The 16238-nt window shown below is 42.3% G+C and overlaps 1 protein-coding gene across 2 annotated transcripts; it reads right to left on the bottom strand.

The window, feature by feature from the left end:
- Positions 1 to 1112: 1112 nt before the first annotated feature.
- LOC138644366 (galectin-3-like) lies at positions 1113 to 11819 on the bottom strand. 2 transcript variants are annotated; one of them, XM_069732663.1, is made up of 6 exons: positions 11668 to 11819; positions 4674 to 4694; positions 3804 to 4172; positions 3560 to 3642; positions 2375 to 2540; positions 1113 to 1400 (listed from the first exon to the last, which is right to left on the bottom strand). In XM_069732663.1, the coding sequence occupies exons 2-6, from the start codon at positions 4689 to 4691 to the stop codon at positions 1245 to 1247; spliced, it is 792 nt and encodes a 263-aa protein (XP_069588764.1). In that variant the 5' UTR covers positions 4692 to 4694; positions 11668 to 11819; the 3' UTR covers positions 1113 to 1244. The 2 variants fall into 2 exon arrangements, with proteins under 2 accessions (XP_069588764.1, XP_069588775.1); XM_069732674.1 differs by lacking the exon at positions 11668 to 11819 and adding an exon at positions 11201 to 11302.
- Between the last annotated feature and the right edge of the window lie 4419 nt (positions 11820 to 16238).

Genomic DNA, 16238 nt, shown 5'->3' with positions numbered 1-16238 from the left:
GCGGTGATGTTGAGGCATAGTGGGCGGTACAGCATGCACCTGAGCAGGGTCCCTTCCTGCTTAGGTGGGCGATGCCACAGCCTGATGTCCATTGGGGGGTTAGCGCAGTGCTGTGGCAGACATGCGGTCACCTCAGGCGAGGTGACGCCACGGCACGGTATCCAAGGTGAGCAGCAGAGCTGTGTTAATCATCGGTTTCACGGTAGCGGCGGCCATCTTCCTGAGATTGCGCGTGCGCACATTGAGTGCTCTGCTTTACAGGGCTTCAGGAAAATGGCTGCAGGAGGCCACACGTGCGCAGATGGGGATCATTGTGGCCATTTTTCAGAAGCAGAGATCTCAATCGGCTTCAGGAAAATGGCCGCCACAGTCTCAATCTGCACACTCGCGGCCATTTTCCTGAAGCAGACAACTCAATCTGCGCACGCGCGGCCTCAGGAAGATGGCCACCTAAAACAAGAAAGCTGTGATTCACCTGGCTCTGCTGCTCTCCTTGGATACTGGGCAGCGGCGTCACCTCACCTGTGGCAGGGACCCTGCTCACCGCGCCTTGTCCTCACCGCACCTCTACCACTGCTGGTAAGCCTGCATTCGAACTGTAAGACGCACCCCCAATTTTCCCTCACAATTTTTTTGGGGGAAAAAGTGCGTGGAGTCCTGGGTTCAGATCCCACCAAGGAGTTTGTATGTTCTCACCAGGTTTGTGTGCATTTTCTTCTAGGTTTTTTTTCCCCCCACTCTCCATAGACCTACTGATGGGGAATGTAGATTGTTAGGACAGTCATGATGTCTGTAAAGTGTTGTGGAATTAATGGTGCTATACAAGGGAGTAAAATAAATCAATAAAAGCCCTTTAAGGCTTGTTTCAGATCCCATGTGGAACCACAGCAAGTCAGGGTGGCTACAGCTAGGACAACATGAGCATAAAGGTGGCATCACTTGAGATATACAGAACAGTAATTAACAATTTGGTAATGGGAAGTAACTGGCATTTCATATTGCACCAGTTCAGGTCTCAGATCTGGCTTAGAGGACAAATACCAGAGGCAGCATATTGTTACTGTTTCCACCTAGACATGCATGAACCTATAGACAAGGAGCAATCATTCAGACATGGTGGTGTATAGATTTTATTTGAAGTCTCCAGCTTCGCAGATATATAGCTCTGCTGCTATACAAGATTTATATGTACCGGATTATGGACAATGTGGCTAGATGTGATAATAAGGAAATGGAGATACAGATTACACCATAGTAACTGAAGCGTCGTTGATTGTCACGGCACCATTAATGCGTATAGTCCTAATCCCGGCGAAGTTTTTCAGCCTGTGTGGGTACTTGCAGATGGTCTCATTGTTCACGGACACTTTATAGCCGTCTGGTTCAAAAAGAATTTGAAGCTGAGAAAATAAATATATAAAATCAGGCTCCTCCATCAGAAACATGGAAGTTATACAGATGCTATAATCCTGCAATGGGGTGAGAAACACTAGAGAAAAAAAAAGGAAGGCTGCTTTATATTTCACTATCTTCATAGGCTGTGGCTGTAATGTGATACCTCAGTGAACTAATAGACTCCCAAGATGAATTTAGCAGTAATCTGGAGCAGATTTGCTCGGGTTCCCTCTTATTCGGCAAGCTATAGCGCTTGCTGAATAAGCTGCAGGGGAACCCGGATACATGGAGCATACCAGCTTATCAGCACCGCAGCTGCATGTCACGGCGTGCTTTGGAGAGCCTGTGTGTTGGGCTCTCCATGCATGTGTCGTGACTGACATGCAGCTATGACACTGATCCAGGAAGCCGGGTTCCCGCTGCAGCTTGCCGAATAAGAGGGAACCTAAGCAAATTTGCTCATCTCCAATCAGGAGTACATAATGAGATGAGTGATAAGAGGCCATTTTTATTTACCCATCATATAGCAGAGTCCTGCGACCCCACCGCTATTACAAAAGTGTTTTAAAGCACACTGCTAAGCACCATCAGTGAGTGTTGTACAGGCTCATAACCCTACTACTGAGCTCAGACACGTTTAATAACGAAGTTAATCTTCCCCTGCACTACCAACTTACAAGATGTTTGATAATACAGCAAATGACAGATTTAAAAATAATCATATAATCTGCTGCCTCCACCAGGGGGAGCTCTTACTGCACAGCATTTTGTTAAATAAATATTATACAGAAAGCTCCCCCTATTGGTGGCTGCAGGAAGTGTAGACTTTACCATTTCCTATGGCTAGGAGATCTGGAACCTTAGTCTCTATGGGGCTAAATCAGCACAATTTTTAGATCATTTATGATAAAATAAAAAAGTATACATTGCATGTTTAAAAGGTTATAAAAGTGGAGATTATTCCTCTCTTCATTTTTACCTTGAATGGTTGTTGCATCTGAAACGGAAACTTTGGACATTGACGTTCCTCTTGTCCCCATTTACCTTGAATCATTGAATTGCGCACAACTACATAAGGTTTTTCATCAAATCGGGGATTGATGTGGAAAGCAACGTCATTTCCTTCTACATAGTCAATGGAAAACCTGGAAGAATAAACGGAGCATCAGAATATTCCCCACTGTGAAGCCGAGCAAGGCTGAAAATATATTATCGACAGAACATCTCATTAGAAAGAGGGCGATGTGCTGCAGCTAAAGAGATGTTCACACCACTATTTTCGATCCAAGTACTGTCCACAAAAAAAAAAAAAAGCTCAGAAAAATGTATATCCATGTGAACCTGGCCTTACAATGATTTTTCATACCAGCGTTCGTGATCTGATTAACAAGCATTTTGGTTGTTGGGCGATTGCCAGAATTCTTACAGGGCTGATAAATGAGCGTTCTTCCGGGCCTGGTCTGGAGACGGCAAAAATCAAAGCAGAAGTGCTCAGCTTCTCAATTGTGAGCAGAGGGGCTCAATGGCAAGTGTAGAGGTTATACACAAGTTATCTTTGGATGTCAGCATAACAAAGTACCTCTGCCTCTTAGTTTGTGAAATCCATGGCGTTTTTTGGGATCTGGACCTACGCAGTCAACACTACTGGGGTTATAAATACACCGAGGTTCATATTATAAAAAAGCCACAGCGCACAAATACTTTTATATACCTCCAAAGTGCCTTACACCTTTCTTCAAGCGTCATGTCAACAAATTGGTGAGAATTCTGCATATGGAGCTGGGATGGTATAGCCAACACTTTGTATGGCGAGGCCATGTGGCTCACGATAACCAAAGTGGGATTCAGATAAGGGAAACAAAAATTTGGCTCCCAGGAGCGCTGCCAAGGATGCGATGGAACGATTCTAATGTTTATAACTTTGAAATTAATAATCAAAATAGGCGCATGGGGATGCAGTTACATCCGGGCCAGGCCCTGAAGCTTATGGGGAGAGTGGGGCAAGTACAAATTCTATTAAAGATTAGGGGCCCTGTTGGAGACTTTGCATTGGGGCTCACAAGCGTCAAGAGTTACACTGCTGGTGGTTGGCACGGCTTTGGAGTTGAGGCCATTATGACTATTAGTCGACATATGATGGGTGTTAAAGTTATCAGCAATCTACCTGTTACCAGTCGGTACGCCTTGAATAGTCAACATCATTCCTTGGGTACATCCTGAGGGTAAGGGTAAGGCACATGGTACAGCCTATAAATAAAAAAAAAAATTAAACGTGATGCTTTTTAACGTCAAAACAACAAATCATTTTGCAAACGTTTCACCAGCTCTTGTGCCAGATGAAGGTCGAGTGGCGAAACTATAAATCGTTCTTGTTAAATGCTTGTAGGTGTCCATTCTTCCAGACTTACCTTTGGACCAGGAGCTACTATAGGTGCTGTTGGGCTTGTGGTTGCCCCTGCTGCAAAGGGTTGTCCTGGCCCGGGATAACCTGGATACTGTTGGCCAGCTGCAGGATACCCTGGATATTGCTGACCTTGTCCTTGCGCTGGTCCAGGATACCCTGGATATTGCTGACCTTGTCCTTGCGCTGGTCCAGGATACCCTGGATATTGCTGACCTTGTGCTGGCCCAGATCCAGGATATCCTGGGTTCTGCTGACCTTGTCCAGGTCCAGGATATCCTGGGTACTGCTGACCAGGAAAACCAGGTTGTCCAGGGTTCTGACTTCCCCAAGGATTATTCGAGTTCTGCCCTTGACCAGATACAGCATCGTAGAGCTGGTAAAAAGAAAAAAAGTTAGTGTACAACACTACTAAGTTCGGCCACCAGAGCTTAAATCTTCTGGTAGGTTTACAGGTTTTGGGGACAGTTTTCCCTAATTGCTACATGCCTGTAAATCTCATAAAAATGGTTTTGTTTTGCCAAAAATCACAGTGACTAATGTAACAAAGTAATTAGAAATGCTAATTAGATTGTGTTAGGAGGCTCAGTATCAAATCTTTAGGGACTGGCAACTTTTTATGGTTGTTGACCCCCATGTCTTAGGGGTTACCCATTGTTTCAGAACGGGGTGGGATGTATGCGCAAAATACTGACTGACTATTTTCCTGTCTGGTAGAAATGTTTCAATAGCAGAAATGCAAGTTCAATGGGACATTTCAACATTAATATAAAAAGGAAAGGTCCGTAAATCTGTACAATAACGGTAATTACAACCTAAAACCCATCCAAACACCACCTCAGTTAGAAATCAGCAAGTAAGAAGACTTCCCACTTACCGAGAAGCCGTCAGACATTTTCTGAAATGAAAAGGAGGAAAAAAAAAAAAAAAAGTCTCAATAACATTATAAAATCAAACAGTGACCAGTAGAGAGGTCGGTGCAGCTCAGTCCCTCTATATACACAAGAAAAAAAACATTATAACATTTATTTAGGTCTATGCTAACATCCAAATAGTGTATTTATTCAGATATTTTCAGGACGAGTTAGGCTACACTCCCACAATGTAATAAAAAAAAATGCTCAAGAATTGATATTTCATTGGAAATGGAGATAATCACTGAGCAAGACATGTAAGAGCAGAGAGATCTCTTTAAAGTTGATGGTCACCAAATTTCACAGTACATACATAATTAAAATAGAGCTTAGACTTGATGACAATGGTGTACTTTGAATCCATGAAAAGAAAAAGTCCAAAGAATATATTTTTATTATTACTATAGGCAAATTAAAAATCAGGAAATGGGACACAATGCACAAGTACAGTACCAGATTACATAATTAGTATAAAAAGTAAAATTTTTGTAGAAAAATAGTAAATTATACGGACGTACATCCGACTATATAAAAGTACATTCAGAGCCCAAATAGCAATGTATAATAAAAAAAAAAAAAAGTGAACCAATATGCAAATATACACTAGTGAAAGTGTAAAAATGTTGAAAAATAGTGTGAAAATAATAACGGACCTGTGCCAAAAAATAAGAAAGTGCTAAATAAAGTGCACAAGCCTGTAACAGCAGTAGCTCTGAGGAGTAAACGCTGCTGTCAATCACCGACACCGGCATTTGAATGAAGATATTGCCGATGCATGCGCGCACACCGCGTCTCCCATCAGCCCTGCCATTACACAATTGTAAGTCTATGCAGCGTGTAAAAAAAAGAAAAAAAAAAAAAGCACAGTGGGCATGGGACTAATAAAATCTTATCAACTGTGCTCGTCATGTAGAATGCACACATACGCTGCGTCCACAATGCTGCCATTGCTGATCATGGACACGTAGCCAAATAAAGCCATGTCATAGTAAACTTAAAAAAAAAAAAAAGTTATATCACATGGAAGTGGAGAAGGAAAAAAAAAAAAAAAAAAAAAAAAAAAAATGATTTGTCTCAGCAAGAAGGGGGAAAAAAAAGTTACAAAATAATTAATTTGTTGTTATCATAGGGACATGCATTATTGAGCCACTTTACTACCGGTGGCAATGTTGGCCATTGGCTGGAGTGGTGGCATTACAATGGCATAAAATGCACATAGATCACTTTAGGTAGAGACATCTTAAACTCATCTTTAGAAAGGAGAAACAAAGGACGATTGTATGTCCTCTGTTAAACAAGCAAAATGACAGAAATGTGGCCACATTGAGATGTGGGTGTGGATTTATAGATTCAGCCTGAACCACCCCATGAACCCATCCGTGGGGCCAACAAACCCTAAAAGAATAGAATGGCTTTCCATATTGAAAAGATTCCGACTAGGTCCACACCTACTGCTGCATTTGCTTTATGAGATGCTACTTCTTGGACTATATTCTTAGCTCAATATCTATGGCACCAGGTTTTGAAGAGCTCTAATTTGTCAAAGTATTTAGAATGAATGTATACTAAGGTCTGAACACCTCCCCAGCAGCATCATACACAATCTCAGCCTAGCCAAAAGTGAATGTCTTTTCAACACTAATGCAAGAACTAGGGATCGGTTATATTGAATCGAAAAAAATGCCCAAACTACACCTCTTCTGCATGCTGTGAGATAATGGTGGCTAGGCTATTGTACACATAAGATCTCAGTCAGTCCCTCCAAAATTGACAGCTACATCAGTAGATCTATATTTTTCTGGAATAAATTATCTGATACCCCAAGGAACAAGAGTCTGATGACTGTCAAATAGTGATGAGCGAATATACTCGTTGCTCAGGTGGTCTCCGAGTATTTGTGACTGCTCGGAGATTTAGTTTACCTTACCCCAGCTGCATGATTTACAGCTACTAGACAGCTTGATTACATGTGGGGATTCCCTAGTAACCAGGCAACCCCCACATGTACTCAGGCTGTCTAGTAGCTGTAAATCATTCAGCTGAGGCAAGGTAAACTAAATCTCCGACAGTCAAATACTCGGAGACCACCCGAGCAACGAGTATATTCGCTCAGAAGGAATGTATCAGCCATCATTATGTCCAATAAACAAGCACTGACTGATTTGTGTCTACTAGATCTGCGCTCGTTTATTGTACATTGACGAGCCAAACACTGGAACTCCTAAATTCATCATTTATGGGTTTTTAGTAGTAGAACCTGGGTTATCCTTCACAAACACACTCTTAGAATCCATTCTCATAGGCCAAATCCTTATTCACACATTTGTTGAGGGCAGGGAGCTTTGCCTTTTTTAACCATCATGGTGAAAAACGGTATCTTCAGAGAAAAATTAATTAAAAAAAAAAAAAAAAAAAGTTTGCAAGCTTCACCTACTCAGTAAAAAGTGGAAAAAAAATGGACAGTACATGAATGACAACTTTTTTTTTTTTCTTTCTTTCTACAGACCAGTTGACTCGCATTGGCGAATTTGTGTTACGATTCAGATCAATAATACCAATATACAAAAAAAAAAACCCACACAACACAATCACTGCTAACAGAAGCACCGCCAGGACTAAAGATGAAGATCAAGGGTCATTATTAAAATTAGGACAAGGCGTTTTGAGATTGGTCCAATCTCTTACTCAGGTCTCTACAAAAAACTAGTAATCCACATATGCTTCATATGGTGGCTGGCAACTGATTTAAAACAACAAGGAGGAACAGCAAAAAAAGTATCAAAATAAATGTAAAGTTCACCAATAAAGTCATTGGCAGCCATTCAGTGAGTGCAGCAACTTGCGATGATTATGGACCGGTGACTCCCATCAGCCTTGCGTTAGTGAATAGCGAAACGGTCGTTGTCAGTCATGTCTCACTTTTTTTCTGAAATCCCTGCACCTGCAATATTAGCACTACCGTACTTTATGATATTGTCCAGGATGTTAAGAAAATAAAAATGGACTGATTAACCTGCAGACTGGGTGAGTGCTGACATTCCTTCTTCTTGAAAGCTTAATATATGTTTTGGCTTTGTGCATGAGGTTGTGCAATAGCTATATGGGTCAGTCAGACACCAAAAAAGGCTTCAGAAATTGATGCCCTGATATTCTTCTCTACACGTTATGAACAATAAGCAAGTCTGAATGAGGCCTAAGAATCACCAAATCCTTGTTTTAAAACATTATTCTCCTCCTAGACCTGTAGATTGTATAGGATTACATGAAGCAGAAAATGGTGCATTGTGCTTTAAGACAACTGATATGTCAACATCATGACTCATTGTGGTATAAAGAGAACTGAGCCTGAGGGGAAGGCGAGGAGCTGAACGTAGGCAGATTTCAGCCATGTTACGCCCATAGACCGTGTAAGAACGGCAGCAGGAGCTGGATCTGTCTTGTTCCTACTAAACAGCATTTCTCTAGACCGCCATCTTTAATATCCTGTCACTGTTTCTCCTTTAATCACCCCCATGTTTATTTGAACATCTATGTCTTTCTTCTAGCATCTAAATTGGGGGTAAATGATGCACATAAGACATTTGCCACAACCCATGCTGATGACCTCATCAGATAAATTTCTAATAGAACTATATTGAGATTTTGCCCTCAGCAGAGGCCTACACAAGAGCGATCGGCTGTGTCGCCGTAGTAACAGACTACAAATAATCCCTTTGTAGTCGGATCCTGCAGTCATATGTCACTAGGTTACTCATTTCTATCTGCCCCCCCATTTCTTACTAAGGAGCAGGAGGGATTACCACATAACTACATAGACTTTGTAGCCTGTAACCATGGAGACAAGACTGCACAGACGCTGTAGGCCCTAACCAGCACAATTTTAACCTATATTTTGCTTTTTATTTAAATTTGGTCACAAATAAAAATAAAATCTAACATTACAAGTGTTTTGCAGTTAAACAATAAATGCTAATGCAGACATGTCGCACCCAGTCTGTTTCGTAACCATTCATGAAACCAAGAGTCATTCGAAGTCTTCATCGCAGAGAAAGACGAGCAATAACATGATGGACATATATCACACCCGTGTGAGACTGTCGCTATGTAGCCGCAGGGGTTACGATGGATCTGACAAATTACTTGTCACGCCACAGTTTAGGCCTAAATTTACAGAGAATTTTTAGAGAATATAAGCAACATATCACGCGTGTCTGGTGCCATTGCGTGCACTTGTCATTATTCAGCCATAGATGGAAAGTCACACTGATGAAGGGGTTTCACAATCATTCCGTTGTATGACATCACTTAGAGGCACACTGGAAGCAGCGGTGGGCTTCACTAATCATTGCAATGGAATGATGGTCACGAGCGCAGGTTTATCTGCACATAGACGTGTCATGGCCACACTGCGCAGTGTCCGTCTGTCAGCGTGCTGCTATACAGGCTTGGTCAGGAGAAGAAATGCTTTAGGCTTTATTCACACATCAGTATTTTTGATCAGTATTTGTATACCAAAGCCAGGAGTGTCTCCAAAACACAGAGGAAGTTGCATTTTTTCAATTATTTTTCTCTGCAAGCTCCATTTCTGGTTTTGGCATACAAATACAGATGCAAAATACTGACCAGATACTCATGTGTGAATAAGTCCTTAGACAGTCTCCATACACAGAATATAAGATATATGAAAACCATTGAGTGAGAGATAATGGGGTTAAGCTATTGTAGAAAACCATTGTCCCCCAGTTGCAGGTTTGTTTTTTGTTTTTTTGGTGGGGGGGTAAACATACTGCACTTAGCGCCTCTCTACCCGGGTCTACTGTTGAGTCTCTGTTGCTGCTCCTGTTGTCTTATTGTCTGCAGCAGCGAGGTCACGTGCATGACAGCGCTGCAGCCAGTTAGTGAGTACAGCGGTACTTGCAGTCAACTCGGGCACAGTCGCTGAGCTCGGTTATTGGATGCAATGTTGTCGATGTGACTTCAGCGCAGCAGACAGACACCGAAGGCAGCAACAAAGCCTCAGTGCTAGACCTGGTGAGGGCGAGTAAAGCTCAAAAAAAAAAAAAAAAAAAAAAAAAAAAAAGGGAAAAACCTGCAGCTATGGAGCAGGAGTTATCAAAAACAGGAAAACTCGTTAAGGACTAATAGCAAATGTACAAGGTTTCTTTCTAATATGGTGATGTAAACAAACAAGAAATATCTAGATATAGATATCTAAAAAGTTACACAACATAAATGCTAAAGACAAAAAATCATAGCACATCATTTCAACAATAGGAAATTTTCTGATGACACATTCACTTTAAAGTAATAAGGCAGAAATTACAGGTGATCATTTTAGCCTTCAAAGTTTCACTGAACAAGCAATGGCATGTCAATTTTAACCAACCATTTTAAGACTTGCACATGTAAAGTGCTCTGTCCCATTAGACACCCAAGGGCTCCTTCTCACTTGCGAGAAATACGTCCGAGTCTCGCAGGTTAAAACCAAGCTCTGGCGCCAGCACTCCAGAGCGGAACGTGTGGCCGCACAGCAATACATGGAGCGCCGGCGCCACAGCTTGGTTTTAACCTGCGAGACTCGGACGTATTTCTCGCAAGTGAGAAGGAGCCCTTAAGGGATGTCTGGTCAAAAACGATAAGTCTGCAGACTTATTAATCCCCCCAGCGCATGCACTGTGCGCTGCAGGGATTTGCCAGTTTCAGACCCAAGAATGGAGGATATGTATGAGTGATACATACAACCGGGTTTGACCGGACAACCCCATTAAATATACTTAAAGACGTCTTTGTTGCACGTCTTTTTTGTATCAGTATTTTTTTTTTTTCAAGGGTACAAGGTGTAACCATTAAAACCTATTGCTGCTGTTCACAGGTGTTTTTTTCTTGGATTGTGCCCATGCAAAACACACGGAGACATGTCCATCCCCCCTCAACAGCACGGATGACAAGGGCCAATACAAGTCTGTGTCCTTGAAGAAAAAAAAAAATAAAAATCAATGTACAGTCCGTGTGAAACATTGCAAAGCATAGAAGAAGCTTTGTCATTTCTTTATCCGTCCATAAAAAAAAAAAAAAAAAACATGGTTGACCACACTGATGGTCGGACACAGACGTGTGAACGAGGTCTTAGGCTGGGAACCGCACGTTGTGTGCTTGGGGTGGATTGTTCCGCCGCGCTCTTGCAGCAGAATCCATGTGTGTTACTACAAATTTGGTGCAGAGGTCACTTTTCTACCACACGGATTCAGATTCTGCGCAAAGCTGTAGTTTAAACAAAAAAATAAAAAATCTCAAATATTTGACGTGTGAACCTACACTCCACTACAATACAGTGATTGTCTTTGGAGAGATTTCTATAGATCCTTCGTCGTTATCCTTTCAAGCACTGTAGTAATTATCTGAGAAATTCATGCATATTAATTACATCAAAGTTCATGCCCTGATGGTCACATACCCCATTATATTACAAAAAGGCAAGACCCTTCCTTACCAATCGTTAAATCCTTTTGCCGTAACTAAGGGTCCCGTGCACCCCGTGAAGGTCCCTTTTGCCCTTTAGTAGCATGAAAAAGAGGAAATACTCTGTACAGAATCACGCGATCCATGGAGAAGGGGGGTCAGCATTAGTGAAGCCTCCCTCCCCACAAACCAGAAGAATACAGGGACTTCCTCTGATATACCCGGGGCTGACACACACAGAATAGGGCCCCTGTGCAAGAACAGTATATGGGTCCTTTACAGGTCATCAGAACGCACCCGCTTAGGTATCTTCGCTTGCAGTTTTGGAGGTGGAAGTGACCCCTTTACCGCTAGGGCAACTGGACAAGTGGCATCTTTGGCTCGTCCGCCCCTCGTTAAACCTTATTCTTTTTCTAGCCTATACATATGTCAGTATCAATTTGGCTATCAAAAACTAAAACCAGCTGTAGGAATAAGGAACAAGCAAAGTATACTCACTGATGGAGGCAGGCAGGAACCACAAGCAGAAGGGCAGAAAAAAAAAAGTCAGCACAACTCTGCAGCAGCAAGCACTCTAATATAAAGGGGGCTTTGATTGTGGAAGGGGGCGGTGTGCACGCCCAGTAATACCACACGTATCCAGGAACATCTACCCAAACCTGAACATAACACACCCAAAATGTCAATACCAGGCACCGCCTCTCCCTCAAGTTGACATTTTTGCATTCTTTTAGTGGGAGGGGACATATTTTAAGGAAGAATAATGTTTATTTAGCGTGTTTCTTAGAAACCCACTCACTTAAAGGGATACAAAATCTAAAATCTATCATATTTAGAATTTTGACTGCAGATCAATCATATTTATTATTTCCGGTTAACAGCTAGGCTGTAGTGTTTGTTTCTTTGTTTTAAATGTGAAAACAGACAAGAAAACCAGAAATATGTCTACACTCCTGACCACCACTTTTCAGGAAAGGGTGGTTGTATTTTGCATAGGACATGCAGCAAATATAGGCACAGATCACTGCAGGCTGGATGGAAATGATAGGAAGCTTATTTGCATGGAGGATTCTTGGGTTACTGGTTTGTTTAGACAGTGAAGCTAATGAGGACTAAATATTTACGAACCCTCCCTGATGGTGCACAATTCTCCCAAAAATAATAGATTGTTCCTTTCCTCATTTTGGATTACAAATACTGATGCAAAATACTGACCAAATACTGATAGTGTGAACGTGGCCTTAGGTTTACTCTTCTGATTTAAAGGGGTGTTTCTTGTATTTCAGAATTCTGAGTATAAAAAACTTTCTTTGCATCTCAGAATACAGAACATGTAGGACGGCTGTTGTTAGTTATCCTTTAATGTTTTATTTGAAGAACTCCCCCTCCTCCCGGCAGCGTGGCCACGGATGTCCAACACTACTTATGTTCACACTGACTTTATGAGGATTTGGAGAGTTTTGCGGCATACAGCAAGCTTTGGACATGTGACCTGGCCAAAGTCGACATACAGCCCCACCTAAACCAGTGATGGACAATTAGGGTTCCTGTACCTGGTAACGTATTTACTGGCACATTCCTTAAGATAGCACCACGAAGATGTGGCCATTACTACCTATGGCAATGTGCCCTCATGCATGGCAATGCAAGTGATAGTTTGCGGTTGATCTAGATACGACTTCTAATAATATCATAGAAAGGGACCGATGTTGCTTGCAGGTATAATGATAAACTAATCTGTATAGTAACAGCAAAAAGCCACATACTGCAGAGAATGCAAAATAGTATGAAAAAAATAGGACTTTTTGGTGTTTTATGATGGTGCCAAGTTGGCACATTTCCTCCATCATCACATTGTTACTATCGCTGAATGATTAGTATCAATATGTCGTCACCCATAAAACTACGTCTGCCTTGTTCTGTAGGCAAAGAATAAGCCCTGGGCAGAATTCAGGTTATGAATAGGCAGTATCACTTCGAAACGTGTCAACCAGGACCTTGAATTTCTTTCTTGGGACTTTCTCCTCGGATGATATTACTGCTCATTGGATAATGTGGATTTTGTTTTGAATAATGTTTTTATTGCTGGGATTAACTTTACATTTTATCGGCCCTAGATCCAACTCCCTCCCTTTTCGGACTGCCTTTCCTTGACTCTGGGATCCCTTGCACTCGTGGGTATGTGAACTGATCTATGTTTCTGTGCAGAATTCACCCATTTATTGCCCCAGGGCTAGCAGAATATTTGACATTTTTCAAGAGCTTGCAAGTAAGCCTGTAAAACTGGATTGTACGTGTTAGGCTACTTTCACACTAGCGCTAACTGCAATCCATCACAATGCGTCGTTTTGCAGAAAAAACGCATCCTGCAAAAGTGCTTGCAGGATGCGTTTTTTCCCCATAGACTTGTATTAACGACGCATTGCGACGGATTGCCACACGTCGCATCCGTCGTGCGACGGATGCGTCGTGCTTTGGCGGACCGTCGGGAGCAAAAAACGCTACATGTAACGTTTTTTGCTCCTGACGGACCGCTTTTTCCGACCGCGCATGCGCGGCCGGAACTCCGCCCCCACCTCCCCCGCACCTCACAATGGGGCAGCGGATGCGCCGGAGAAATGCATCCGCTGCCTCCATTGTGCAATGCGTTAAACGCTAGCGTCGGAATCTCTGCCCGACGCATTGCGACGGGGAGATTCCGACGCTAGTGTGAAAGTAGCCTTATGTAATGGCTGGAGTAATGTGTACAGCAGGGTCTGCAAAACAATGAAGGATTTCATAAACTGATACTTAAACTCACTTGTTTGAATAGTAATAATTAACCAAATTTGGTTGTTATTATTATATGATCCAATCCCTGCAGGCCCAGTGTTCCGCTATCAGGATTAGGGTAGGGTCACACAAACATATATCATAGAATCATAGAATGTTAGAGTTGGAAGAGACCTCCAGGGTCATCTTGTCCAACCCCCTGCTCAATGCAGGATTCAATAAACCATCTCAGACAGATGTCTGTCCAGCCTCTATTTGAAGACTTCCATTGAAGGAGAACTCACCACCTCTCGTGGCAGCCTGTTCCACTCATTGATCACCCTCACTGTCAACAAGTTTTTTCTAATATCTAATCTACATCTTCACCCTTTCAATTTCATTCCATTGCTTCTTGCGTTTCCATGTGCAAATGAGAATAAGGATGATCCTTCTACACTGTGACATCCCTTCAGATATTTGTAGACAGCTATTAAGTCACCTCTTAACCTTCTTTTTGGCAAGCTAAACATTACCAGATCCTTTAACCATACTTTGCAATTCGCTCGCCATCCTGGTAGCTCTTCTCTGAACTTGCTCCAAGTTTTCAATGTCTTTTTTAAAATGTATTCCAGATGGGCCTGACGAAGGAGGAGTAGAGGGGGTTAATTACTTCACGTGATCTAGACTCTATGTCTCTCTTAATACATCCTAGAACTGTGTTTGCCTTTTTTGCTGCTGCATTACACTGTTGACTCTTGTGCGGTCTGTGATCTATTAGTACACCAGAGTCTTTTTCACATATGCTGTTGCTTAGGCCTCTTTTACACTTCCGTCTTTCTTTTTCCGTCACAATGTGTCAAATGTTTCTGCTGGATCCGTTTTTTTTGTCATAGACTTGTTTTGTAAAATTGCTGTCCGTCGGGCGGAGACAATGCACAGAGGAATGTTTTTTCTGTACGTCGGAAAATCGCTCAGCAACGGATCCTGCGCTGTCCGTTGTTGGCTATAATGGAAGCCTATGGACGCTGACTGTCAAAAGCAGGAATCCAGCGACGGATGCCGTCTTTTGAAACTGAGCATGCGAGGAAGAATTTCCCGTCAGGGAAATTCTCTCTCGCTCTCTCTTTTTACTATTGATGCTGCCTATGCAGCATCAATAGTAAAAAGATATAATGTTAAAAATAATAATAATAAAAAATAATAAAAAAAAATTGTGATATTCTTACCTTTCGGCGTCCCCTGCAGCCTTCCCAATGCTCGCTATGCTGCCGGCAGCTCCCGTTCCCAGTAATGCCTTGCGAGACAATGACCTGTGATGACGTAGCGGTCTCGCATACGGGGACGCCGGAAGGTAAGAATATCATGATTTTTTATTTTTTAAAATTATTTTTAACCTGGGTTGTGTTGTGTATGCGTTTTCACAGCGAAAAAAGACGCATACACAACGTGTGCACATAGCCTTGACGGATCCGTAAAGAAACGGAACCAATGCACCTGTTTTTTACAATCTGCACAGGATCCATCTTTTCAACATTTTGACGGATTGTGACTGATTGTAAAAAACGGAAGTGTGAAAGAGGCCTTAGTTCTATTCCTTCCATTCTGTAAATGTAATTTTTGTTTTTCTTATCCAGATATAGAATCTTGCATTTCTCCCTGTAAAATGCAATTCTATTAGTCGATGCAGCTTCAGTGTTCAGAGACTAGGTGTAGCAGTCCGGAGACATGGAATACTCGCACAGGCACTGGCCACGCAAGGACAGGGGATTCAGGTTCAGGAGCATGACTAGCCACACAAGGACCAGGGATTTTGAGTTAGGGACTGGTTGCACAAGGAACAGGGACTTTGGGTTCAGCACACTGGTCACACAAGGACCAGGGGACCTCACAACTCATTTGTAAACTAATATAATACCTAATGATTTACTGTGTTGCTGGGCACCTACTGTACCTGTAACGGGGTCTACTGTGCTGTAGTACCTCTTTCAGCACTCCCCGGGTTTCAGGAGGTCCACTCTGCTTTTGCTGGATTCTGAATGAAGGACGCTGGCTGGAATTCCTTGATTACATGGGAGCATATAAAAGCTGACTGTTACTCCACGTATTTCCAGTCTAAACGAACAGACTTTATTCACAGCAAACAGAATATATAACACAGATACACAGGGCAGGCCAATAGAAAAAACAGGCCAGACATACATTACAATAGCCGCAGGGGGCCGGAGCCTGCTGGTATTTACTGTGGGAATTACAAAGGTGGGGGAGGTCAGAAGGTGAATATCTTGTCCCCTCTGCCCAGGGATGCAGCCTGTGGACTG

This window comes from Ranitomeya imitator, chromosome 1 (genome assembly GCF_032444005.1).
Source record: "Ranitomeya imitator isolate aRanImi1 chromosome 1, aRanImi1.pri, whole genome shotgun sequence".
Taxonomy (NCBI): domain Eukaryota; kingdom Metazoa; phylum Chordata; class Amphibia; order Anura; family Dendrobatidae; genus Ranitomeya; species Ranitomeya imitator.
This window is presented reverse-complemented; position numbering and strand designations above follow the sequence as displayed.